The following is a 25508-nucleotide window of genomic DNA, read 5'->3' on the forward strand; positions in this document are numbered from 1 at the left end:
AATGATAATACAAAAATAAATAAAACATTACAATACAGCCAAAAATAAAGAGTATACAAGTTGATTGGCTTTAGAGACATATTTAACATAGACTGCTCAGGAAAAGCAGTTTGCCTTAGTATTGTGCTTCAGCACAGATATATTCACGTAGTTCTAACGTCATCATGAGGTGATCCGTTTATTAATTTACCACAGGGCTCTAGAGATGCAGTGTATCCGTGTAAAACAGACCTTTCCACCGAGCGCACTCTGAATTTCATCTTTAACATTACGGTCATTTTGCAGACGCTTTTAACCAAAGAGACTTACAATAAGAGCAACGTCAACCAACCCGTTCAATATACCGATTGAAATATAATTTCAGTCTTTCTTGGTACCTCAGAACAGATGTCTTCGGTTATGAACTGAATTTAGTACCCTGTGTTTCAAGGCATGCAATTTCCCCTGAAAGGACCAGATCTCCTCTGGACTCTCTGGCAGAGGGACCGTTTACAAAGAGCATGACTTGCAGAACTCTACAGTGAACTACCCTGGTTTTCCAGAGCCAACCATTTCCACCGGTTTGGCTGATGTAAGGGTCATTTATCCCTTTATAATATAATTAGAGCGCACACAATTCAGAATGGCTGCGCAGGAGGTCCCCAACACGTTTTGATAGTTTGAGAAAGATATCAAAAGGTTCATATTAATGTCAAAAATAAATATGCTCAAACAAAGGGATTTATTTGGGTAACAACATTCTTTACAATCACAAGTGTTCTTGAAGCAGAGTAAAGAGGCTGCTCCATGTGGGGCTGCGGCTCAGAAATCCTCCATCTGTCCTAAAGAAAAAGACAAAACAGAGTTATCACACTGTTGATTCAAACCTCTATACTAAAAAAAAAAATAATTTCTCCCACTCGTTAAAAGATGGGGCACAGCTGTGACTGACACAAACAAGTTGATAAAAGGCAAAACTTTCCCTGACCAGCTAATTAAGATGATTTCTCACCTCTGCATGACTGTTGAAGAAACGACCAGCTGGTGTGAGCCCTACAGGCACCGGACTTCACTGTCCATCCTCAGGTGTGGGAAATCCTTCAATGCATCTGGCTTCCACCTGGTGGGGATCACTGTACTGATTTTGAACTATAAAAAAACAAAACAGAAAAGGCCACAAAGACATGCTAACAAATCTTGGATCCATCTCAGCATTAACCAAACCATCAATCCCAACACATGATCACGAAGACAGACGCTACCGTCTTAAAATAAGGTTTTTATACTTTTATTTTGGTGGAAAAGAGAAGAATAAATTAACAGAACTCACTTGCTGTGGGAGAGTAAATGTGCCTCAAGACAACTAGGACAACTCACATTACGTTTTCATTAACAGACATGTTTAAACGATCTGAGCGTTAGTTGATAGTGAACAGTCTTACCAATCAGTCCCTTCCAATTCTGTTAACTCATTCACATGGATGTGGGCAGCTCCTTTACTGCCTGCTGACAAGAGGCAACATATAAAGACACAGTTCTAACATGAGAAGCTGTTTAAGTGATACTCCAGCATTTGATGGCAATTTAGCGCTGATCAAAATACATGTCAACAGCTAGTTTATGCTGTGTTGTGGCGCCTACATCCCAGTTTCACCTGTGACATAAATAATGCAGCCCTTGTACTGCCATCTTGTGGTATGAAAAAAGAAAAGCATGACATTATGAGGCGCAGCCTTTGTTCCCAAATGAGCCAATTTCAGGAATACGTCATTTATGTTCCCCGGTGCTTTCTGCACAAATTTAAAAAGCAGCTCCTCTAGTTAAAATAAAGCTGCCCACGGACTCCTTCTCAGCTCTGAAAATGGACAGCAAATGCAGCGTTGATTCGTGAAACAATGGCTCTGGAGTCACGCTTGGGTGTTGCTGCTACCTCTAGTGGTATAAGATGGGAAATCTCCAGTACTCTTCCACCCCGCCCCATTCACAGAATTGAGTGCAGGCAGCTGACATGATTTTGGTGCAGAAAGCAAAGGCGTGCAGCAGGATTTTGCATGGTTTCAGATTTATAGCACTTTCCAAATCAGCCTTTTTATCCAGTTTAAAGAAACAGCCATTTATATGGCTATATACTATATGCGCAGTGTTTGAGGAAATATGCACTATTGATCTCCACTCAGTCCAACTTTGGTGACTTCTCCATTGCCTAGAAAAGTATTCATCACTTTCCTACCACATAAAAAAGCCTGATTTACAAAATAATATATGAGCATGGATAAAAAATAGAAAAAGAACATTATAATATTATGGGTTCTGCTTCTCCAGAGATTACAATTAGCTACAGGAGAGGAGACAGTACTCTGTGCAAGGCTAGCTCACCCTTGAGTACCGTTCAGGTGAGTTCCTCATTCTACTGGTGCGGCTCTCATTGCATCTCCACCTAGGCAGGTTGGAATAAGAGGACAGACACATGAAACAAAAGAAACAGCGACACGTAAAGGCTAAAAACAATTTTCTACGTTAAAAAGAAAAAAAGTATTCTGACAAGTGATAGCTTGCTATTAGTGAAGGCATGTTTTATGAATTTTAACCCTTTGGGATGGGCCAGATCCTTGGTGTCTTCAAAAGGAGAGAAAATATTGCTTGAGGAGCCGATTTTGGAAGCAACAAAATTAAGCAGAAACAACTCGTAATGCAAGTAGAAATTCATTCCAAGTAAAATGTGTTGCTCTAACTGGGTGCTCTTTATCAGAATGATTCAGGTTGAAGGGACTTCTCACCATTTGCCAAACTTGTTCTTGTCTTTAAAGTTTTACGTGAGTGCGTACAGAATAAAAGCTTCAGTAGATGTCAGCCTACATAAATAAACACCATCCATATGGGGGAAGAAGTGTGCAGAAACATGTGGAATTACATGACACACACAAAAAAAAATCTGCAGCTGCCAAATATGTTTAGTTAATAAACATTTTGTTGTGACTGGCAGAATATTCTGTGGAAGGTAGGCTGAAATGTACTCAAGCATGATCCACACAGTTGTGAGCACAGTTTGACCGATGCAAACAACCTTGGGGAATGGTAAGGAGTCTGATTTAGTGTTTGGTCCTTTAATAGTTGGAAGTATTGCTGGAACACTCAACAAGAATTCTGTGTGCAGGAAAATCACTGCAGTCTGAAGAATAAAGGGTTAAAATCCTGCTTGATCATCCAGACACCTCTTAAAGTTCTCTTGTTCCGTTGTCTGATTGCACAATTTCAGTCTTTTGCGGTTCTCCTTTAAAAAAAGGGAAAAAATGAAGACCTTCCAAATGTGAGAATTGAGATTATGAATCAAATCAAATACCGAAGGACAACACTGAATTTGAATATTTGACAATTGACTGATGCTCAGCTGAGTTTTATTGAAACGGAACAAACGTAAAAGTTATAAATACAAAGAACATCAGAGAACAAACTGCTATGGCTCTTAAGGTAAGCCAAACCAAATTCTACTGGGCAAGTTAAAAGAAAACAAGGAAGTTATGGTATCAGTTTAAAAAAAAAGAAAAAGAAAAAGAAAACACAATTGATCTATCTCTAGAAATGCTAGGCATACAATTCGAACATTACAAAACTTTGATTTTCTTCCTTCCTGTGGATTCTTTTCTCCACCATAGCAAAAAATGAAGCATGAAGCCCTAACCATAAGCATTTATTTACAAGCAAGTCCCTAAGCAACTATGAGAAACCACAAATATAGGGAGTACAAGAAGGGGAGGGGAGGATGAGGGCATGGACAAAAACTTCCTGCAAGGCAATAATCATTATTTAATGTTCATTTAATAAACGAATGTCCACTTTTTTTTAGTAAAGGTTCGTTGTTCGCTTTAAAAGAACCAGGAACAAAAAGTAACAATAAAAGTGTGTTTGTGAGTGTTGTTTTTTCTTTTTAAAGACATGTCCCAATGTAACCGTAGGAGTATGAAATAACCACAACGGTTACGCTCATTTCTTCAGCCAAAAGGATTTCCAACCAATCATCTTGAGCCAATTCTGCGGTCTGTCCATTTTTCTGGGATATATACAGATTTTTTTTTTTTTTTTTCATGGGGGATGAAGAATAAAAAGTCAATCAAAAAATTGTGGCCAATCTCCTGTTTTTTTTTCCTTTTTATTGTTGTTTTTCTCTTTTTTTTTGCTTCCAAATACCTTTTTGGTGCATCTACTTCCACTGCTGCCCATAAGAATCCTGTGAAAACTCCATGGTGTCATTACTGTAACCATAGTTACCGGAATAGTCGGCCCCTTGCTGCAGAGGCTGCTGGGCGATGGGCTGGGACCCCCAGTTCTGTTGGTTGTTGGTCTGGCGGCGCTTGGAGTCAGGCTGGTTAAACACGTCTGCCTTCCTCTTTCCGCCGACATTTCCCCCACGATTGCCCCTGGCACCGCGAGGGCCACGGCCCCTCTGAGGCTGGAAAGGGGCTCCTCGCCCCCCTCGGCCACCCCTTGGACCACCAAGGGGTGGCCCTCTTTGGGCGTAGCCACCGCGGCCTCGGGTTGGTGGAGCACCACGAGCCCTCGGTGGAGGAGGCCCTCCCCTGGAGGGACGAGTACCACGACCCCTCATGCTGTACACATCTTCATAACCGTAGTAAGGGTCCTCATAGCCACCACGGTAGTCATGATAGTCATAGCCATAGTAGTCATCATAGTAGTCCTCATAGCCATAGTAATCAGGTGGATAAGCATAGCCCCCTCGCCCACCACGACCCCTGCCTCGGCCTGGTGGTGGCATGCGAGGAGGTGGGTAATAATAGTAGTCGTCATATCTGCAGAGAAGAAGACAAGGTGTAATCTATTCAGTTCCTTAAGCGAGATACAGTCGTGTGGCTAAACGGTCACGTGTGTCTGACTCACCCTGCATTCCTGGTGGTCTGCCGAGCTGCTTGGCGCTCTTTTCTCTTCTTGTCAGGGGGCTTTGCAAGGACGATCTCGATTTCCTCTCCTCCCAGCTCCTTCCCGTTCATCTCGTCCATAGCCTGACCAAGCAGAACCCGTTAATGTAATGTGCACAAAATGAGCCCACATACAACAGCTTTGACCTTAAAACCCACCTTTACTGCAGCATCCCTTTCCTCAAAGTGAACAAAAGCGTAGTCTTTCAATTTCTTTACTCGCTCCAGCTTTCCAAACTGCGAGAAGGTCTTCTCAAGAAGCTCTTCAGTCACTGCTGTAGCCAGCTTCCTCACAAATAGCACCTTTACCTTTAGCGACACAAAGGTGGAGCATTAAAAACAATTAAAAAAGAAAAAAAATTTTTTTTTTTTTATTTTAAAACGCAGAAATAGCTAACCTTTGCCATGACCTCTGGGTCTGGCTCAGCAACGGGGTCAGCCCATTCCACAGTGACGGGGTTCCCCCACACTTTGACCTTCCCACTCATCAGGCGGCGGCGCGCCTGTGCTGCAGATTTGTGGTCCTCATACTCAAGGAAACAAAAACCACGGTTTTTCTTCTTGTCATCTGGCTGGTGGTACAATATCACCTCCTGGAGACCCTCTGTCAGATAAAACAATAACACCGTTAACTATCAAATCCAGCAGTGTTTAATAATTTATGACGATGGATTCGTAACACAGAATTTCTGAATGAAATTCATGCCTTTTCACTCGAAACAAACCTGTGACTTTTCCAAAGTCTTCCAGTATACTTTCTCTTGTTTTGTTCTTTGGAATTGATCCGACAAACAGGCGATTGTTTGCAACGGATATACATACTCCCAAGTACTTGCCAGGGCGGATTTCATGGTTATCACACTGAAAATAAAGCAAAACACTTAATATCAGGAGAATACTTAGCAGAACTAAAAAAAAAAAAAAAAAAAAAAAAAAATTGAATCTAAAGAGATTTATATTCATAGTTAAATACCTCTTAAGGACAAACTCTTCATCATTAAAATAAATGTTCTGTTTTGCATCTTCTTTCTAAAATGCCAAAGCTAAGCTTTGTGACTTGTTTTAATAGAAACTTCTCACCGATTCAAGACTCCAGAAAACTACTTACAAGCTTCACAGCCTTTTGTGCATCATCCTTATTGCAGTATGTGATGAAGGCATAACCCCTGTTCTGACCGGAAAGAGGGTCCATCATTAACCTAAGGTCCCAGATGGGACCAGCAGACTCAAAGAGTGGCACAAGCTCATCTTCATACAAATCCCTTGGGATTTTTCCAACAAAAACCTGAAGAAAAAGAGAGAAACACAGACAAATGTGAAGATTCGTAAAATATAACAGACGGCATGATTTAAGGTAAGGTAATTAACTTCAACACCAATGTTTCAATCTATATGGGTCTTATACATCCTAATTTCATAAAGACAAATCACCATTTTATGGACGGCATTGCAGCACTGACTTTATAGCTCTCATTCAGTGTCAAGTCACGACGAATAATTGACATCTATCTATTAATCGTTCTTCTACCTCAGTTCCAATCCCAGGTTGTGTGCCTGTGAACACATTCTCAGGTGGAGGACCGCCATATTTTCTCTGCCCAGTAGTGACATCCAGGGTGTATCCTGTCCGTTCCAACAGAGCCTGCAAAACACGTAAAAATGTTAACCAAACCACAGACGCGTGTTGATGTGACATCCATATAAAATAAAAACCTCAGCGGTTTACCTTTATTTTTGCCTCATCCGGGCCCTTAGTGGATTCTTGTACCTTACTTCCTTGTTTTTCTCTCTGTCTGTACGTCTTCATGACTCCGCAAAGGAATGCGCTTTTATTCTACATTAAAAACAAATAAGATGTTATTCGGTGCGGGATTCTAGATAAACATAAAACTTCTCTAAGGGGCAAAAGTACCTGCACATGGGACAGGTCACTCTCTTTGAACTGCTGCAGCACAGTAAGCGCTCCTTCCTCATTGAACTCCCGCAGCGCATCAATGGCCCTTTCGTCCAGGTCAACATATGACACCAAGCCTGCGGTTAAAAGGAATGCTCTCTGTCAGGATCAACTATGATAAACACCTTATTACTCTGGCACAGTGTGTTAATACTGTGCCAGGGTATATTTTCAAAACTTTGTGAGCCATAACAAAAGTCATCCACCTGTTTGGAAGATGTTATCTAGACTTTCAGCGACTTTCTGCGGCAGCCCGGCATCAATTAGTGTCTGGTAGTCTTCTGTGTGTGTAGCCGTCACATCCATGGGCTCTTCTTCCTCCTTTGCTGGGGCAGAACTACCGTTCACCTCAGCAGCAGCCATTCTTCTGTAATACAGCAATCAAGAAAAACACATCTTACTTTTTATTTTTGCAAGATTTACAAACAAGTACTAGGTCTCATAGGCCTGCATTGCTTTTCAATTTCAAACAACGAAAATCAGTCAGCTAACAACTAAAAATATTGTCACACTATCGACATGTGGCGCGTGTATACAACCATTACTGTCATTTCAAATATTGCCAAGGGCAGAAGTTATGATCAGCATAATAATATTTAGGATAGGAATATTTACAAATAATGTCTTAATATCATACTCAATATAAAATATTTAATGTTTGAGGTAAAATAAACCGGTCACTTAAGATAAAACACAGATAACCAGTCCCGCCCCCTTCACATGCAGCCTGCTAGCTAGCGGGATGAAAACGTTTCAGTGCAATATTTACAACGGGCTTTTGCTGGTTAAATTCAGTGTAACTAACAGTTAACGTCGGGTATATTTTCAAAAAACAAAGCGCAAATTCGACATCCTTATATTCGTGTCTCATTTCTGATAAAAACAATCCGAATTGTTAGCTTTCTGGCAAGCTAGCTAGAAGGCCCAGCCGTGCAGACAAGTACCTTTCACAAATCAAACACGCGCGCCGTACATGGTGCAAACAGATAGTTAGCCAGACTTACCCGTCTAATTCAGGGAACTAACTGTGACGTGTTTTAAAACGTGAAACGATCAAATTGGCCGAAGGACAAAAATGCCTTATAAGAAGAATGTTTGTGTCTAGCCCACGAGACAATTTCCAGACACCAACGGTCCCGTCGTCGGCTCGCCCGAACAACGCCACCGATCAACAACCATCGCGAGATCTGAACGAGAACTCGCGATGTCAATAAAAGAATGAGAAACGTTTAAAAGGCACCTTAGCTTTACTCAAGGTACAAATACGGACAAATTTTAAATCAACAGGCTCGTGGTCACACAGATGTAAAGGGCTGTTGACTCATTTTACTACGACACCAAGGCAAAAATTGGAACTTTTCGCTCAGTTGTCTGTTTTATATGTCGATGTTCTCAAAATAAACCTACGTTTAATCGCCCATCTAAGGTTAAAATTATGTACTTAGGTGAAGTTAGTTTTAAGTTGGATATTCGACAGACATTCGCAAGCAAGCCACTCCAACATTTCAAGTGCACCCGTATTGCAGACTTTACAATAAACACACGGAGAGGACGACTGCAGCGTGTTCCAACTTCCTGTTTTCAAAATAAAATAAAAAGGAAAAAAAAATTATATTTAAAGCAGAGATGAGCGACTGTGTATAAAGTTATTGAAAATTATGGACAGGACTGAATTGTAAAAATAAAAGGTGTATCTCATGTAGCAAGTGTAGTTACATGACCCCACACTGATTTGGAGTCAATTGATCACATGACCTGGAAGCTATTGAGCAAAAATGCTAATATTTACATATAAAAATTCATTACAAATATGAACAGATCTAAAATGTAAAAATAAAAGGCGTATCTCATGCAGCCAGTGTAGTTACATGATCCCAAACTGATTAGGAGTCAATTGATGACATAACCTGGAAGCTATTTAGCAAAACTGCTAATATTTACATATAAAAATTAATAAAAAAATATGAACAGATCTAAATTGTAAAAATAAAAGGTGTATCTCATGCAGCCAGTGTAGTTACATGATCCCAAACTGATTTGGAGTAAATTGATGACATGACCTGGAAGCTATTGAGCAAAAATGCTAATATTTACATATAAAAATTAATGAAAAAATATGAACAGATCTAAAATGTAAAAATAAAAGGCGTCTCTCATGTAGCCAGTGTAGTTACATGATCCCAAACTGATTTGGAGCCAATTGATCACATGACCTGGAAGCTATTGAGCAAAAATGGCCGTTTTCATTTGGAAACTAAAACCGGGAGCTCCGTCGACAAAGCTGTGATGCCAGATAAAGGCCACAAAAATGCAATACTTGACTGTTGTAGATGAGGAAGAAGCCTCATGTGTTTACATTAATGCAGCTTTTTTGAGATAATTCCTTTTTACCATTTCATTTTCCATGGGCTGTGTTTCCCTCTTGACAAAGATCCACAATTCATAGTAGTCTTTGCCGAAACCCCGGATTGAACCAGGGACCTTCAGATCTTCAGTCTGAGCTATTTCGGCTACACAGGGCCAAACTGGCCGTTTTCATTTGGAAACTAAAACCGGAGCGCGCTCCGTGGAGCTTAGGCGACAAAGCTGGGGAGCCAGATAAAGGCCACAAAAATGCAATAATTGACTGTTGTAGATGAGGAAGAAGCCTTGTGTGTTATCATTAATGCAGCTTTTTTTAGATAATTCCTTTTTACCAGTTCACTTTCCTAACATGGGCTGTGTTTCCCTATTGACAAAGACCCACAATTCATAGTAGTCTTTGCCGAAACCCGGGATTGAACGAGTGACCTTCAGATCTTCAGTCTGACGCTCTTCCAACTGAGCTATTTCGGCTACACAGGAATAAACTGGCCGTTTTCATTTGAAAACTAAAATCGGGAGCTCGCTCCGTGGAGCTTGGGCGACAAAGCTGGGGAGCCAGATAAAGGCCACAAAAATGCAATAATTGACTGTTGTAGATGAGGAAGAAGCCTTGTGTGTTTTCATTAATGCAGCTTTTTTTAGATAATTCCTTTTTACCAGTTCACTTTCCTAACATGAGCTGTGTTTCCCTATTGACAAAGACCCACAATTCATAGTAGTCTTTGCCGAAACCCGGGATTGAACGAGTGACCTTCAGATCTTCAGTCTGACGCTCTCCCAACTGAGCTATTTCGGCTACACAGGGCCAAAATGGCCGTTTTCATTTGGAAACTAAAACCGGGAGCTCGCTCGGTGGAGCTTAGGCGACGAAGCTTTGGAGCCAGATAAAGGCCACAAAAATGCAATAATTGACTGTTGTAGATGAGGGAGAAGCCTCGTGTGTTTTCATTAATGCAGCTTTTTTGAGATAATTCCTTTTTACCAGTTCACTTTCCTATCAGCCTCGTGTGTTTTCATTGAGATAATTCCTTTTTACAAGTTCACTTTTATACTAGCCTCATGTGTTTTCATTGAGATAATTCCTTTTTACCAGTTCACTTTCCTACCAGCCTTGTATGTTTTCATTGATCTAGGTTTTTTGAGATAATTCCTTTTTACAAATTCACTTTCCTAACATGAGCTGTGTTTCCCTCTTGACAAAGACCCACAATTCATAGTAGTCTTTGCCGAAACCCTGGATTGAACGAGTGACCTTCAGATCTTCAGTCTGACGCTCTTCCAACTGAGCTATTTCGGCTACACAGGAATAAACTGGCCGTTTTCATTTGAAAACTATAATCGGGAGCTCGCTCCGTGGAGCTTGGGCGACAAAGCTGGGGAGCCAGATAAAGGCCACAAAAATGCAATAATTGACTGTTGTAGATGAGGAAGAAGCCTTGTGTGTTTTCATTAATGCAGCTTTTTTTAGATAATTCCTTTTTACCAGTTCACTTTCCTAACATGGGCTATTGTTCCCTCTTGACAAGCATCCACAATTCATAGTACTCTTTGCCGAAACCCGGGATTGAACCAGGGACCTTCAGATCTTCAGTCTGACGCTCTCCCAACTGAGCTATTTCGGCTACACAGGACCAAAATGGCCGTTTTCATTTGGAAACTGAAACCGGAGCTCGCTCCTTGGAGCTTAGGCGACAAAGCTGGGGAGCCAGATATGCAATAATTGACTATTGTAGATGAGGAAGAAGCCTTTTGTGTTTTCATTAATGAAGCTTTTTTGAGATAATTCCTTTTTACCAGTTCACTTTCCTAACATGGGCTGCGTTTCCCTCTTGACAAACATCCACAATATTCTTTGCTGAAACCCGGGATTGAACCAGGGACCTTCAGATCTTCAGTCTGAGCTATTTCGGCTACACAGGGCCAAAATGGCCGTTTTCATTTGGAAACTAAAATCGGGAGCTCGCTCCGTGGAGCTTGGGCGACAAAGCTGGGGAGCCAGATAAAGGCCACAAAAATGCAATAATTGACTGTTGTAGATGAGGAAGAAGCCTCGTGTGTTTTCATTAATGCAGGTTTTTTGAGATAATTCCTTTTTACCAGTTCACTTTCCTACCAGCCTCGTGTGTTTTCATTGAGATAATTCCTTTTTACCAGTTCACTTTCCTAAAATGGGCTGTTGTTCCCTCTCGACAAACATCAAAAATTCATAGTAGTCTTTGCCGAAACCCCGGATTGAACCAGGGACCTTCAGATCTTCAGTCTGAGCTATTTCGGCTACACAGGGCCAAAATGGCCGTTTTCATTTGAAAACTAAAATCGGGAGCTCGCTCCGTGGAGCTTGGGCAACAAAGCTGGGGAGCCAGATCAAGGCCACAAAAATGCAATAATTGACTGTTGTAGATGAGGAAGAAGCCTTTTGTGTTTTCATTAATGAAGCTTTTTTGAGATAATTCCTTTTTACCAGTTCACTTTCCTAACATGGGCTGCGTTTCCCTCTTGACAAACATCCACAATTCACAGTATTCTTTACCGAAACCCAGGATTGAACCAGGGACCTTCAGATCTTCAGTCTGACGCTCTCCCAACTGAGCTATTTCAGCTACACAGGGCCAAGATGGCCGTTTTCATTTAGAATCCAAAACCGGGAGCTCGCTCCATGGAGCTTAGGCGACAAAGCTGGGGAGCCAGATAAAGGCCACAAAAATGCAATAATTGACTGTTGTAGATGAGGAAGAAGCCTTGTGTGCTTTCATTAATGCAGCTTTTTTGAGATAATTCCTTTTTACCAGTTCACTTTCCTAACATGGGCTATTGTTCCCTCTTGACAAGCATCCACAATTCATAGTACTCTTTGCCGAAACCCGGGATTGAACCAGGGACCTTCAGATCTTCAGTCTGACGCTCTCCCAACTGAGCTATTTCGGCTACACAGGTCCAAAATGGCCGTTTTCATTTGGAAACTGAAACCGGAGCTCGCTCCTTGGAGCTTAGGCGACAAAGCTGGGGAGCCAGATAAAGGCCACAAAAATGCAATAATTGACTATTGTAGATGAGGAAGAAGCCTTTTGTGTTTTCATTAATGAAGCTTTTTTGAGATAATTCCTTTTTACCAGTTCACTTTCCTAACATGGGCTATTGTTCCCTCTTGACAAGCATCCACAATTCATAGTAGTCTTCACCGAAACCCTGGATTGAACAAGTGACCTTCAGATCTTCAGTCTGACGCTCTCCCAACTGAGCTATTTCGGCTACACAGGGCCAAAATGGCCGTTTTCATTTGGAAACTAAAACCGGGAGCTCGCTCGGTGGAGCTTAGGCGACAAAGCTTTGGAGCCAGATAAAGGCCACAAAAATGCAATAATTGACTGTTGTAGATGAGGAAGAAGCCTTGTGTGTTTTCATTAATGCAGGTTTTTTGAGATAATTCCTTTTTACCAGTTCACTTTCCTACCAGCCTCGTGTGTTTTCATTGAGATAATTCCTTTTTACCAGTTCACTTTCCTAAAATGGGCTGTTGTTCCATCTCGACAAACATCAAAAATTCATAGTAGTCTTTGCCGAAACCCCGGATTGAACCAGGGACCTTCAGATCTTAAGTCTGAGCTATTTCGGCTACACAGGGCCAAAATGGCCGTTTTCATTTGGAAACTGAAACCGGAGCTCGCTCCATGGAGCTTAGGCGACAAAGCTGGGGAGCCAGATAAAGGCCACAAAAATGCAATAATTGACTATTGTAGATGAGGAAGAAGCCTTTTGTGTTTTCATTAATGAAGCTTTTTTGAGATAATTCCTTTTTACCAGTTCACTTTCCTAAGATGGGCTGCGTTTCCCTCTTGACAAACATCCACAATTCACAGTATTCTTTGCCGAAACCCGGGATTGAACCAGGGACTTTCAGATCTTCAGTCTGACGCTCTCCCAACTGAGCTATTTCAGCTACACAGGGCCAAGATGGCCGTTTTCATTTGGAAACTAAAACCGGAGCGCGCTCCTTGGAGCTTAGGCGACAAAGCTTTGGAGCCAGCTAAAGCCCACAAAAATGCAATGATTGACTGTTGTAGATGAGGAAGAAGCCTCGTGTGTTTTCATTAATGCAGGTTTTTTGAGATAATTCCTTTTTACCAGTTCACTTTCCTAAAATGGGCTGTTGTTCCCTCTCGACAAACATCAAAAATTCATAGTAGTCGGGACTTCCGGTGAGGCGTGATACCAGCATGGCTGCATAGTTTTGAGCTCCGCTCAGCTTTACCTTCCTTCCCCCTGTATTACTCCGAGATATGCTTTGAATCCCAGTAAACAGTGACCTTTCGATATATTGAACAACAACGTGATAAAAATATGCCACACGACCAAAAAAACAACCCTACTCGCACAGCAAAGCAAGCGAAAAAGCACGCGACGTCTGAAAGCAAGATGGACGAAGATGCATTAACACCGGACAACACTGAGACAGAGCTCGCCAGCATCAAAAATCTCTTGAAAGGTATAGCGGCAGATGTCAACAGTATGAAAACGGGTATGGAAAAGCTGCAAAATACAGTTGAGTTGCTGGGCTCAAGGATATCGGAGGCTGAAACCAGAATTTCAGACCTGGAAGATGCTAACAACAGCCGAGGGGCTAACATAGACTCTGCTTGATTGAGCCTTAAAGCACTTCAGGATAAAGTCACATACTTGGAAGACTACAGCAGACGGAACAACGTGCGTGTGATGGGCATTCCCGAAAAAGCAGAGGGTGTAGACCTGAGGGGCTTCGTGTTTGGTATATTGTCTGAACAGTTGGGATTGGATGTGAATGCTGGATTTGACATTGAGCGAGTGCACCGCGTTGGGCAGACGGACCAGGCTCGCACTCGATATGTTCTGATCCGCTTCCTGAGATTCAGTGCGAGAGAAGCCGTCCTCGCGGCCGCACGCGAAAAAGAAACGGTCAAATGGGAGGGCAAGAAGCTGTCCTTCTTCCAGGATCTTTCCCAAGAGGTGCTACAACAGCGTAGGAAATTTGACGATGTGAAGAAGCAACTCAGAGGGTGCGGGATCCATTACCTCATGCAGTATCCAGCGACACTGAAGTTCTCTGTAAACAACAAGCGGCATTCCTTCACTTCACCAAATGCGGTAGCTGCCTTCCTCACATCGCAGGACTTCACGCAGGGTTAGGTTTAGAGTAGGATTATTAATGTCAATCATACTCTCTCAACCTATAGTTCGATTTATTTATTTTTTATTTTTTGCAAATATACAGTGTGCATATTATAAGTGTGGCCAATCACGCCAGTGTCTTTAATTAGACTATATACCATGGGCCACACACATTTAGTTCGTTGCATTGCAGGGTGCACTGTGATAACTTTTTTTCTTTTTTTTTTAATAAGGAAAACTCATTTTGTTTATTATTTACTTTAATTTAACCTTATTTCACTAATTTATCAAGGATTATTGACATCATTTTCATTGTAGTATTTGGTTGACTTTTTTAAAGGTAGGCTACTGCAAGATATTGTCATGTTATTGGTTATTGTTATTGGTTATAAATACTATGGGGAGTGGGCTGGGTGTGGGAGGAGCTGGGACAGGCCAGGTGACACCGTCATGCGGATGCACTATGACATGTTTAGTAGAGCAGGAGAGCCTAATGTTCTTTGTGGACTCCTGACAGTTTTGTATCTGTGTACAAGGTATTTTCATACTAACTATATTTTGTTTTATTTATGTTTTTTTTTTCCACAAGGGAGTAGACTAACAGGACAGGGTGTTATTATGCTTTTTAAAACTATTTTGGCTAGCACTTACCTTATTATACACCTAGTTATATTTAATGGGTGAATTGTTTAAACTAATATCGTTGAATGTTAAGGGTGCAAACTCAGCTATAAAAAGGAGAAAAATTTTGTGGTATCTCAAACAGAAAAATCCAGATTTAGCTTTCTTGCAGGAGACACATCTAGAGAAAAAGGATTCATTGTTATTGCAAAGAGACTGGGTTGGGAAAATCCTTTATAGTGCGGGTTCCTCTAGCCAGAGGGGAGTAGCCATCTTGATTAGGAAAAACTTTAACATTAAAATACTCAGACAACAAGCAGACGAAGAAGGCAGGTGGATAGCAATAGAGGCCGAACTGTTCGGTATTAAATATACCCTTATGAATGTATATGCACCAGCAATGGAAAAGCCAGGTTTTTTTGTGCGGGTGAGCAATGTAATAACAGGGTTTGGAAATCCATATATAATCTTGGGTGGGGACTTTAACAACGTGAGGGAGCCCACAATGGATAAAACATATACAGGGGGTATAAAACGACCTTCACATGCGCGGAAGGAAATTAACACATTGGTGGAAGAGCTGGATTTGGTGGATGTGTGGAGATTTTTTCATCCTTCAGATAAACGGTTTACTTTTTACTCCAACCCACACAAGTCTTATTCTAGAATAGATTATTTTCTGATTTCAAAATCACTGATCTCTATTACAGCACAAACAACAATAGGCACAATTTTAATATCAGACCATGCTCCAGTGGGGATGGCACTACGCATAGGCCAATCAAATAAAAAACGTCCCAGTAGGTGGAGACTTAATACATCCATGCTCAAAGATGAATACCTAGTACGATCTATTAAAGGGGAGATAATGTACTACTGGGGGACCAATGAAGGCACAGCATCAGACCCAGCTGTGGAATGGGATGCCTTTAAGGCTGTTATTAGAGGCCGGCTTATTCAAACTTGCTCATTTCTAAAAAAGACAGCCAGTTCACTTTCCTAACATGGGCTGTATTTCCCTCTTGACAAACATCCACAATTCACAGTATTCTTTGCCGAAACCCGGGATTGAACCAGGGACCTTCAGATCTTCAGTCTGACGCTCTCCCAACTGAGCTATTTCGGCTACACAGGGCCAAGATGGCCGTTTTCATTTAGAATCTAAAACCGGGAGCTCGCTCCATGGAGCTTAGGCGACAAAGCTGGGGAGCCAGATAAAGGCCACAAAAATGCAATAATTGACTGTTGTAGATGAGGAAGAAGCCTTGTGTGTTTTCATTAATGCAGGTTTTTTGAGATAATTCCTTTTTACCAGTTCACTTTCCTACCAGCCTCGTGTGTTTTCATTGAGATAATTCCTTTTTACCAGTTCACTTTCCTAAAATGGGCTGTTGTTCCCTCTTGACAAGCATCCACAATTCATAGTACTCTTTGCCGAAACCCGGGATTGAACCAGGGACCTTCAGATCTTCAGTCTGACGCTCTCCCAACTGAGCTATTTCGGCTACACAGGGCCAAAATGGCCGTTTTCATTTGGAAACTGAAACCGGAGCTCGCTCCGTGGAGCTTATGCGACAAAGCTGGGGAGCCAGATAAAGGCCACAAAAATGCAATAATTGACTATTGTAGATGAGGAAGAAGCCTTTTGTGTTTTCATTAATGAAGCTTTTTTGAGATAATTCCTTTTTACCAGTTCACTTTCCTAACATGGGCTGCGTTTCCCTCTTGACAAACATCCACAATTCACAGTATTCTTTGCCGAAACCCAGGATTGAACCAGGGACCTTCAGATCTTCAGTCTGACGCTCTCCCAACTGAGCTATTTCGGCTACACAGGGCCAAGATGGCCGTTTTCATTTGGAAACTAAAACCGGGAGCTCGCTCCATGGAGCTTAGGCGACAAAGCTGTGGAGCCAGAGAAAGGCCACAAAAATGCAATAATTGACTGTTGTAGATGAGGAAGAACCCTTGTGTGTTTTCATTAATGCAGCTTTTTTGAGATAATTCCTTTTTACCAGTTCACTTTCCTAACATGGGCTATTGTTCCCTCTTGACAAGCATCCACAATTCATAGTACTCTTTGCCGAAACCCGGGATTGAACCAGGGACCTTCAGATCTTCAGTCTGACGCTCTCCCAACTGAGCTATTTCAGCTACACAGGGCCAAAATGGCCGTTTTCATTTGGAAACTGAAACCGGAGCTCGCTCCGTGGAGCTTATGCGACAAAGCTGGGGAGCCAGATAAAGGCCACAAAAATGCAATAATTGACTATTGTAGATGAGGAAGAAGCCTTTTGTGTTTTCATTAATGCAGCTTTTTTGAGATAATTCCTTTTTAGCAGTTCACTTTCCTACCAGCCTCGTGTGTTTTCATTGAGATAATTCCTTTTTACCAGTTCACTTTCCTAAAATGGGCTGTTGTTCCCTCTCGACAAACATCAAAAATTCATAGTAGTCTTTGCCGAAACCCCGGATTGAACCAGGGACCTTCAGATCTTCAGTCTGACGCTCTCCCAACTGAGCTATTTCGGCTACATAGAGCCAAAATGGCCGTTTTCATTTGGAAACTGAAACCGGAGCTCGCTCCTTGGAGCTTAGGCGACAAAGCTGGGGAGCCAGATAAAGGCCACAAAAATGCAATAATTGACTATTGTAGATGAGGAAGAAGCCTTTTGTGTTTTCATTAATGAAGCTTTTTTGAGATAATTCCTTTTTACCAGTTCACTTTCCTACCAGCCTCGTGTGTTTTCATTGAGATAATTCCTTTTTACCAGTTCACTTTCCTAAAATGGGCTGTTGTTCCCTCTCGACAAACATCAAAAATTCATAGTAGTCTTTGCCGAAACCCCGGATTGAACCAGGGGCCTTCAGATCTTCAGTCTGAGCTATTTCGGCTACACAGGGCCAAGATGGCCGTTTTCATTTGGAAACTAAAACCGGGAGCTCGCTCCATGGAGCTTAGGCGACAAAGCTGTGGAGCCAGAGAAAGGCCACAAAAATGCAATAATTGACTGTTGTAGATGAGGAAGAAGCCTTGTGTGTTTTCATTAATGCAGCTTTTTTGAGATAATTCCTTTTTACCAGTTCACTTTCCTAACATGGGCTATTGTTCCCTCTTGACAAGCATCCACAATTCATAGTACTCTTTGCTGAAACCCGGGATTGAACCAGGGACCTTCAGATCTTCAGTCTGACGCTCTCCCAACTGAGCTATTTCGGCTACACAGGGCCAAAATGGCCGTTTTCATTTGGAAACTGAAACCGGAGCTCGCTCCTTGGAGCTTAGGCGACAAAGCTGGGGAGCCAGATAAAGGCCACAAAAATGCAATAATTGACTATTGTAGATGAGGAAGAAGCCTTGTGTGTTTTCATTAATGCAGCTTTTTTGAGATAATTCCTTTTTACCAGTTCACTTTCCTACCAGCCTCGTGTGTTTTCATTGAGATAATTCCTTTTTACCAGTTCACTTTCCTAAAATGGGCTGTTGTTCCCTCTCGACAAACATCAAAAATTCATAGTAGTCTTTGCCGAAACCCCGGATTGAACCAGGGACCTTCAGATCTTCAGTCTGAGCTATTTCGGCTACACAGGGCCAAAATGGCCGTTTTCATTTGGAAACTAAAACCGGGAGCTCGCTCGGTGGAGCTTAGGCGACAAAGCTTTGGAGCCAGATAAAGGCCACAAAAATGCAATAATTGACTGTTGTAGATGAGGAAGAAGCCTCGTGTGTTTTCATTAATGCAGCTTTTTTGAGATAATTCCTTTTTACCAGTTCACTTTCCTACCAGCCTCGTGTGTTTTCATTGAGATAATTCCTTTTTACCAGTTCACTTTCCTAACATGAGCTGTGTTTCCCTCTTGACAAACATCCACAATTCACAGTATTCTTTGCCGAAACCCGGGATTGAACCAGGGACTTTCAGATCTTCAGTCTGACGCTCTCCCAACTGAGCTATTTCGGCTACACAGGGCCAAGATGGCCGTTTTCATTTGGAAACTAAAACCGGGAGCTCGCTCCATGGAGCTTAGGCGACAAAGCTGTGGAGCCAGAGAAAGGCCACAAAAATGCAATAATTGACTGTTGTAGATGAGGAAGAAGCCTCGTGTGTTTTCATTAATGCAGGTTTTTTGAGATAATTCCTTTTTACCAGTTCACTTTCCTACCCGCCTCGTGTGTTTTCATTGAGATAATTCCTTTTTACCAGTTCACTTTCCTACCAGCATTTTGTGTTTTCATTAATGCAGCTTTTTTGAGATAATTCCTTTTTACCAGTTCACTTTCCTAACATGGGCTGTGTTTCCCTCTTGACAAAGATCCACAATTCATAGTAGTCTTTGCTGAAACCCTGGATTGAACGAGTGACCTTCAAATCTTCAGTCTGACGTTCTCCCAACTGAGCTATTTCGGCTACACAGGGCCAAAATGGCCGTTTTCATTTGGAAACTAAAACCGGGAGCTCGCTCGGTGGAGCTTAGGCGACAAAGCTGTGGAGCCAGATAAAGGCCACAAAAATGCAATAATTGACTGTAGTAGAAATGAAAACGGCCATTTTGGCCCTGTGTAGCCGAAATAGCTCAATTGGGAGAGCATCAGACTGAAGATCTGAAAGTCCCTGGTTTAATCCCAGGTTTAGGCAAAGACTACTATGAATTTTGTATGTTTGTCAAGAGGGAAACACAGCCCATGTTAGCAAAGTGAACTGGTTAAAAGGAATTATCTCAAAAAACTTAGATCAATGAAAACATATGAGGCTGGTAAGAAAGTTAACTGGTAAAATGGAATTATCTCAATGAAAACACATGATGCTGGTAGGAAAGTGAACTGGTAAAAAGGAAGTATTTACAAAAAAACTGCATTAACGAAAACACATGAGGCTTCTTCCTCATCTACAACAGTCAATTATTGCATTTTTGTGGCATTTATCTGGCTCCACAGCTTTGTCGACGGAGCTCCCGGTTTTAGTTTCCAAATGAAAACGGCCATTTTTGCTCAATAGCTTCCAGGTAATGTGATCAATTGACTCCAAATCAGTGTGAGGTCATGTAACTACACTTGCTGCATCAGATACACCTTTTATTTTCACATTTTAGATCTGTTAATATTTTTTATTAATTTTTATATGTAAATATTAGCAGTTTTGCTCACTAGCTTCCAGGTAATGTGATCAATTGACTCCAAATCAGCTTGGGATTATGTAACTACACTGGCTGCATGAGATACGCCTTTTATTTTTACATTTTAGATCTGTTCATATTTTTAATGAATTTTTATATGTAAATATTAGCATTTTTGCTCAATAGCTTCCAGGTCATGTGATCAACTGACTCCAAATCAGCTTGGGATCATGTAACTACACTGGCTGCATGAGATACGCCTTTTATTTTTACATTTTAGATCTGTTCATATTTTTTCATTAATTTTTATATGTAAATATTAGCATTTTTGCTCAATAGCTTCCAGGTTATGTCATCAATTTACTCCAAATCAGTTTGGGATCATGTAACTACACTGGCTGCATGAGATACGCCTTTTATTTTTACATTTTAGATCTGTTCATATTTGTAATGAATTTTTATATGTAAATATTAGCATTTTTGCTCAATAGCTTCCAGGTCATGTGATCAATTGACTCCAAATCAGTGTGGGGTCATGTAACTACACTTGCTACATGAGATACACCTTTTATTTTTACAATTCAGTTCTGTCCATAATTTTCTATAACTTTATACACAGTCGCTCATAATTTTTTTTTTCCTTTTTATTTTTATTTTGAAAACAGGAAGTTGGAACACACTGCAGTCGTCCTCTCCGTGTGTTTACTGTAAAGTCTGCAATACGGGTGCACTTGAAATGTTGGAGTGGCTTGCTTGCGAATGTCTGTCGAATTTCCAACTTAAAACTAACTTCACCTAAGTAAATTATGTAAAGTTCTTCATACCACATTAGATTAAGCATACTCCTGTGGATTCCGGTCACTTAATATCATATTTGATCTTTTTTGGTCTCTGGTTGTTTTGTCACATCTTTGTCTCATTTAGTAATGTTTTGCCCTGGTTTATTATTACAAGCTGCTTTTTTAGCACCTACAATTTAGTTTGAGATGCAAGTTTGTGCGTCACACGGGTCTTTTTGGGTTTATGTAGAAACGGGTGAGGGGTTGATCTTTTACTTAAAAAAAATAAAATTACAAGCAATAACGAAACACTGAAACATGTAAATCCTACTTAAAATATAGTAAACGTATGTGCAACAAAATGCAGTTAAAGAACAAGAATAAAAGCCACCGGCTTTGTCCTTCTGGCTGATGCAGAACATGACATACTCCAGTGAGCAGCTGGAGCTCTAATTTATCTTTGGTTTCTCACAAAATAAAGCTCAGTGGATATGTGAAATTTGACCCCACAACTACACAATGCTATTTTTGTCAGAGGCCAAAAATAAGTTGGAAACCACTGATTAATAACAACATTCTGCATTTTAAAAGTTGCTTTAGCTATATTTGCTCCATCTCACAACAGTTTTTCAAAAAGTAGAACGTTTTTCACACGTCGAGTTTTTGCTTTACACATTTTTCCTGGGACAGGATTTCTAAGGTCCCTGAATTGTGCCTTTTTGGTCTGGCAAGCTTCATATTAAGAGGAGGAAAAACAGGAGGTACTTTGGTATCAACTCAGTGGCTATGCAAAAGAAAGAAAAAAAAAAAAAGGAGTACTTCAACCTTGGAAATTGAACTTTGATAAGACTTTAACCCACAAATGTTCTACCTTTCTCATCTGTACTTACTGGGCAAGCTTTACGTTCTCAATACAAAACACACTGAATGAACAGACAGTTCGACAGCATAGGAAAATTAATTGCTTTATTGTTTTAATAGCAACCATATTATCAGTGTGATATCTCATGACCCCAGGACCTGCCTTGACCAGCAGAAAACTCAATATGTGACTGCACTCTGTGGAGGATAAATGACAGCAACCATCCCGCCTCAGTCATCATGCTGAAGCTTTCTGATTTTGCCCTTGTGGCGGTCGATCTCCTTCTGTAGGCGTTCAATCTCTTTTTTGTGGTGCTCAATCTCCTCTTGGTGATGCTTCCTCAGCGCCTCCAACTGCTCCCGCTCCCTCTGCCTGCAGGTAAAAAACAAAATACAGAGTTGAAAGAATAACTGAAGACACAAGCCTGATTTTTCAAGTGCAAGTTATTATCCTCATGTCCCAAATCTCACCTGAAGTATCGCTCCTCCTCAGCAGCGGCTCGCTTTCCCAAAGCACCTCCTGCCTCCCTTACGGAGCCTCCTCCACCTCCACCTCTCCCTGCCCCCTTGCCCAGCTCGCCTATCTGGAGTACAGAGCAAATATTTAATTTTGATACAAATTGCACATTAGGAATTCAACGCTATACAGTACCTTTATTGTACACATTCCATTACAAGATTAAAAGAAAAAAAAAAAAACTATGACGTTATGTATTTAAATTGACATTCCAGTGTATATGACTATTTTTATTGTGTTAAAGTCCACTCACTGATATTTTTTTATGGAAAACAGTGGCTTTGTTAATGGCATCTTGCCCATCTTAAAAATCCTGGGGAGGAGTTCAAATAGTCAATAAATAAATCCAAATAAAAAAAAAGAATTAAAGTCTCTTTTAATTGTATTTATTTTAGCTTTCTTCCTTGATCTCAATGGGAAATGTCACAAGGTTAAAAGAAAAAGATGGTCGGAGGAATTCATTAGGATCTAAGAAAAGATCCCACTGCAACGAGAATTTGACCTCGCTCACACCAAGCTGTGAAGTGGGTCAGCTGTCCAAATATTTTGTAAAGAATGCTTCACATTTCAGGAAAATTGTTGTGAACAGCCAACTCAAAAGCTTGGAGCAGCAATTAAACTCGTGATTTCCTAACTTTACACTCCAAACATGCTGATAAAAACATGGAAAAAGGTTTTATTTAGGTTTTGAGACCTCTTTAAATACTGCCAGTCATTGTGATAAACACTTCATTAAACTTTCTGATGGTAAAGATTATGCTTTAATCTTAAAAACAAGGTTTCTCAGTTTCCAGATAATCACGAGATACAAAACTTAGTCAAAAGGACAGATTATTTTCTAGATCATTTCCTGACATATCAGCTGGTCATTTTAAAAGTTTTGTTTGTTTAAAAAAATATATATATACATACACATTTACTTTTTAAAAACTAACAAATGATAAGTCATGATAAATCATGAACAACAGCACTGAATTCTTATAAATCAACCATAAATCAACTGATCGAGCGGCTTCACATAAGTGGCCCCAACCCCCACCTAGTGTCCTCTGAAGCAAAAAAAAAAGATCAATAGGCTTTATTCACAGTATTATTTTTCTTTGAAATAATTATCAATACGCTGCTAATTTAATATTTTTGGAAGTCACATCATAACTGGACCCGCACAAAAAGATAATACCCAAGCAGACAAGAGGTTACCAACTAACTGACCTGCTGGCTGACCACAAATGCAAAGGGGTGGATATTAGTAAGCTAATGCTAACAGCAGAAAATGACAATTCTCCACAGTTTACCTGATCAGATCCCATTCTGATCTGAGAGACGATGCATCTCCTCAGGTTTGAGCTCAGGAAAAGTCTCGACATGACCACTCTAAAGTCAGTTAATGCTACAGCGGCAAGAAAATAGGAGACTTGTGTGTGTGTGTGTCTCCTTGTTCTGTCCAACTATTGTGGGACAAAATGCGGAAACTTGAAGAAAACGGTCCAAGTGGGCGTGGTAACGACGTGCTGCACGTAGGACTCATTGCTGCCATCATCTGGTGGAAAAGAGAACTGCACCCAGGCATGAACAGTGACCGATTTTAACACAAACGTATTAGATCCACCCAGAGCCTTGTAAAAATATATATTTTTACACCACTCTGGGTCCACCCATCTATCCATCCATTTTCTATACCCACTTAAATAGTCGGTCGGGTCGCAGGGTACACCCTGGTCAGGTCGCCAGTCCATCACTGATTCTGTTTCATTTTCACTTTTGTCTTACTTTCTTGTTTAAATTCACATTGTTCTGTTATTATGGCTCTGCAATTCCCTGAGGCAACTATCAACTATTTCCTTGAGTATGAGAACCACAAATCTGCAGCACAGGCGCGCCGCCACCTGATGAGTGGGAAAGTCAACCAAGAAAAAGAGTTCCAGTTGCTCATATACAAGCTGTTAGGATGCAATAAAGAAGTTTTTTGTTATTTTTACTTGATCTATGTCATTACTTCATAAATAGCTGACCCATTTATAATCTTTACTTTCATGTTCACCTGACCTGCTGCACTTTGTTATGATTATAAGTAATTTTGAGTCTGTTTCCTGTGGAAATTATTCTAATTACACAGAAATTTCTGTACTCTTAAAATAACTGCAATAATAATCATCTGTTTTTGAAAACACATATTCAATTTTCATAATGCTCTGTTTTAGATTACCTTTCTATCTCTCGTTTTCAGCTGACCTACGTTGTACTCACACAAAGACCCTATGTTACGTTATGCAGAAATAAAGAAAGAAAACCGCTAAATGGAATTTTCACCACATTTTTAAAACTTTATTCATTAGGTGCGTTTATATGGACACGTTTAATCTGATTAAATGCACGTTTAAACCGATTACACGTGTAAAGAGATTAAATATGCGTCATGTAAACAGTCAAATAATCTCCTTAAATATAAATGGTTTAAATATTTAAGCCGATTACAATAGGTGGTTTGGACCGTTCATATAATCCGATTGAAGGAGGAAATTCCCCATATATACAGGCGCACCTGGATAAACCGTTTATTAGAACACGTTTCATGTTACTGCGCAAGTGTAAGGGCGCGCGAGATAACGTTAATAAAGACTGTGTAGTTCTAGTTAAACGGCAGATAATGGAAGATATCGAAGTTAAAATGACGGCGACGGTGAAAAAGAACAAAAATTAGTCAGAGCAAAATATAATGTCAAAACTGGACGGGAGGAAGATGAGGAACTCGGAAATCTTTAATGATGTCCACACAGCCTTGAAAGAGGCAGGGTTTGACCGGTCCGTTGACCAAATTAAGTCAAGATGGAAGCCCTGAAGGCCGCCTACTGCAATGCCAAAAGGCAAAATGGTAAAAGTGGATCAAGCCCGGCCAATTTCGCGTACCAGACGGAAATGGACGACATACTGGGAGGCAGACCCCTTTCGGACGTCAGCCATGGTGTCGATGTCGGATTTGAGGAGGAGATAAATGTTACTAGTAAGTAGCCAAATATCTTTTTTCTATGTGTGTAGCACAGAGGCGGCGCTACAGGGTTGCTTGCAGTTGCTATAGCAACCCCAAGAAATTACTCAGCAACCCTAAAGCAACCCCAGACTTTTTGTCAAAACAACCTATTTAAAACAATAATCCACGCTTTGCTTGACATTTTAGTAAAACGGCATTGAACACGTCCAAATAAACCTCTGGCCGATTGGCATAAGAGACGGCATTTTCACAGCAA

General features: G+C 40.8%; 2 protein-coding genes and 4 non-coding genes across 9 annotated transcripts; all 6 read right to left on the reverse strand.

Moving 5' to 3' along the window:
• Positions 1 to 702: 702 nt before the first annotated feature.
• Positions 703 to 8044, reverse strand: LOC142367083 (heterogeneous nuclear ribonucleoprotein R). 4 transcript variants are annotated; one of them, XM_075448995.1, is made up of 15 exons: positions 7869 to 8044; positions 7071 to 7231; positions 6823 to 6941; positions 6637 to 6744; positions 6439 to 6552; positions 6019 to 6195; positions 5636 to 5771; positions 5309 to 5514; positions 5070 to 5219; positions 4873 to 4994; positions 4246 to 4784; positions 2356 to 2416; positions 1422 to 1482; positions 992 to 1128; positions 703 to 821 (listed from the first exon to the last, which is right to left on the reverse strand). In XM_075448995.1, exons 2-12 carry the CDS (start codon positions 7225 to 7227, stop codon positions 2382 to 2384), a joined length of 1863 nt encoding a protein of 620 aa, XP_075305110.1. In that variant the 5' UTR covers positions 7228 to 7231; positions 7869 to 8044; the 3' UTR covers positions 703 to 821; positions 992 to 1128; positions 1422 to 1482; positions 2356 to 2381. The 4 variants fall into 4 exon arrangements, with proteins under 4 accessions (XP_075305110.1, XP_075305111.1, XP_075305109.1 ...); XM_075448996.1 differs by having other exon boundaries at positions 703 to 816; positions 992 to 1482; XM_075448994.1 differs by having other exon boundaries at positions 992 to 1482.
• A 2733-nt stretch (positions 8045 to 10777) lies between these two features.
• On the reverse strand, positions 10778 to 10850 carry trnaf-gaa (transfer RNA phenylalanine (anticodon GAA)). Its single transcript has one exon. It is a non-coding gene; the product is annotated as a tRNA-Phe (tRNA).
• Positions 10851 to 12080: 1230 nt separating this feature from the next.
• On the reverse strand, positions 12081 to 12153 carry trnaf-gaa (transfer RNA phenylalanine (anticodon GAA)). Its single transcript has one exon. It is a non-coding gene; the product is annotated as a tRNA-Phe (tRNA).
• Positions 12154 to 16044: 3891 nt separating this feature from the next.
• trnaf-gaa (transfer RNA phenylalanine (anticodon GAA)) lies at positions 16045 to 16117 on the reverse strand. The gene has a single exon. It is a non-coding gene; the product is annotated as a tRNA-Phe (tRNA).
• A 306-nt stretch (positions 16118 to 16423) lies between these two features.
• trnaf-gaa (transfer RNA phenylalanine (anticodon GAA)) lies at positions 16424 to 16496 on the reverse strand. Its single transcript has one exon. It is a non-coding gene; the product is annotated as a tRNA-Phe (tRNA).
• A 5341-nt stretch (positions 16497 to 21837) lies between these two features.
• LOC142367532 (ATPase inhibitor, mitochondrial-like) lies at positions 21838 to 23725 on the reverse strand. The gene is made up of 3 exons (XM_075449530.1): positions 23559 to 23725; positions 22218 to 22330; positions 21838 to 22119 (listed from the first exon to the last, which is right to left on the reverse strand). The coding sequence occupies exons 1-3, from the start codon at positions 23628 to 23630 to the stop codon at positions 21978 to 21980; spliced, it is 327 nt and encodes a 108-aa protein (XP_075305645.1). The 5' UTR covers positions 23631 to 23725; the 3' UTR covers positions 21838 to 21977.
• Positions 23726 to 25508: the final 1783 nt, after the last annotated feature.

Source organism: Odontesthes bonariensis, chromosome 18 (assembly GCF_027942865.1).
Source record: "Odontesthes bonariensis isolate fOdoBon6 chromosome 18, fOdoBon6.hap1, whole genome shotgun sequence".
Taxonomy (NCBI): domain Eukaryota; kingdom Metazoa; phylum Chordata; class Actinopteri; order Atheriniformes; family Atherinopsidae; genus Odontesthes; species Odontesthes bonariensis.

Bases quoted from the DNA above. Each gene is read 5' to 3' on its own strand.
- LOC142367532 (XM_075449530.1), bottom strand. From the start codon at position 23,630: ATGTCGAGACTTTTCCTGAGCTCAAACCTGAGGAGATGCATCGTCTCT. The intron at 22,331-23,558 runs GTAAACTGTGGA...TCTGTACTCCAG, and splicing joins TCAGAATGGGATCTGATCAG to ATAGGCGAGCTGGGCAAGGG. The intron at 22,120-22,217 runs GTGAGATTTGGG...TTTTACCTGCAG, and splicing joins GAGGAGGAGCGATACTTCAG to GCAGAGGGAGCGGGAGCAGT.
- LOC142367083 (XM_075448993.1), bottom strand. From the start codon at position 7,227: ATGGCTGCTGCTGAGGTGAACGGTAGTTCTGCCCCAGCAAAGGAGGAA. The intron at 6,942-7,070 runs GTGGATGACTTT...TTTTAACCGCAG, and splicing joins AGATAACATCTTCCAAACAG to GCTTGGTGTCATATGTTGAC. The intron at 6,745-6,822 runs GTACTTTTGCCC...TTTTTAATGTAG, and splicing joins GTGACCTGTCCCATGTGCAG to AATAAAAGCGCATTCCTTTG.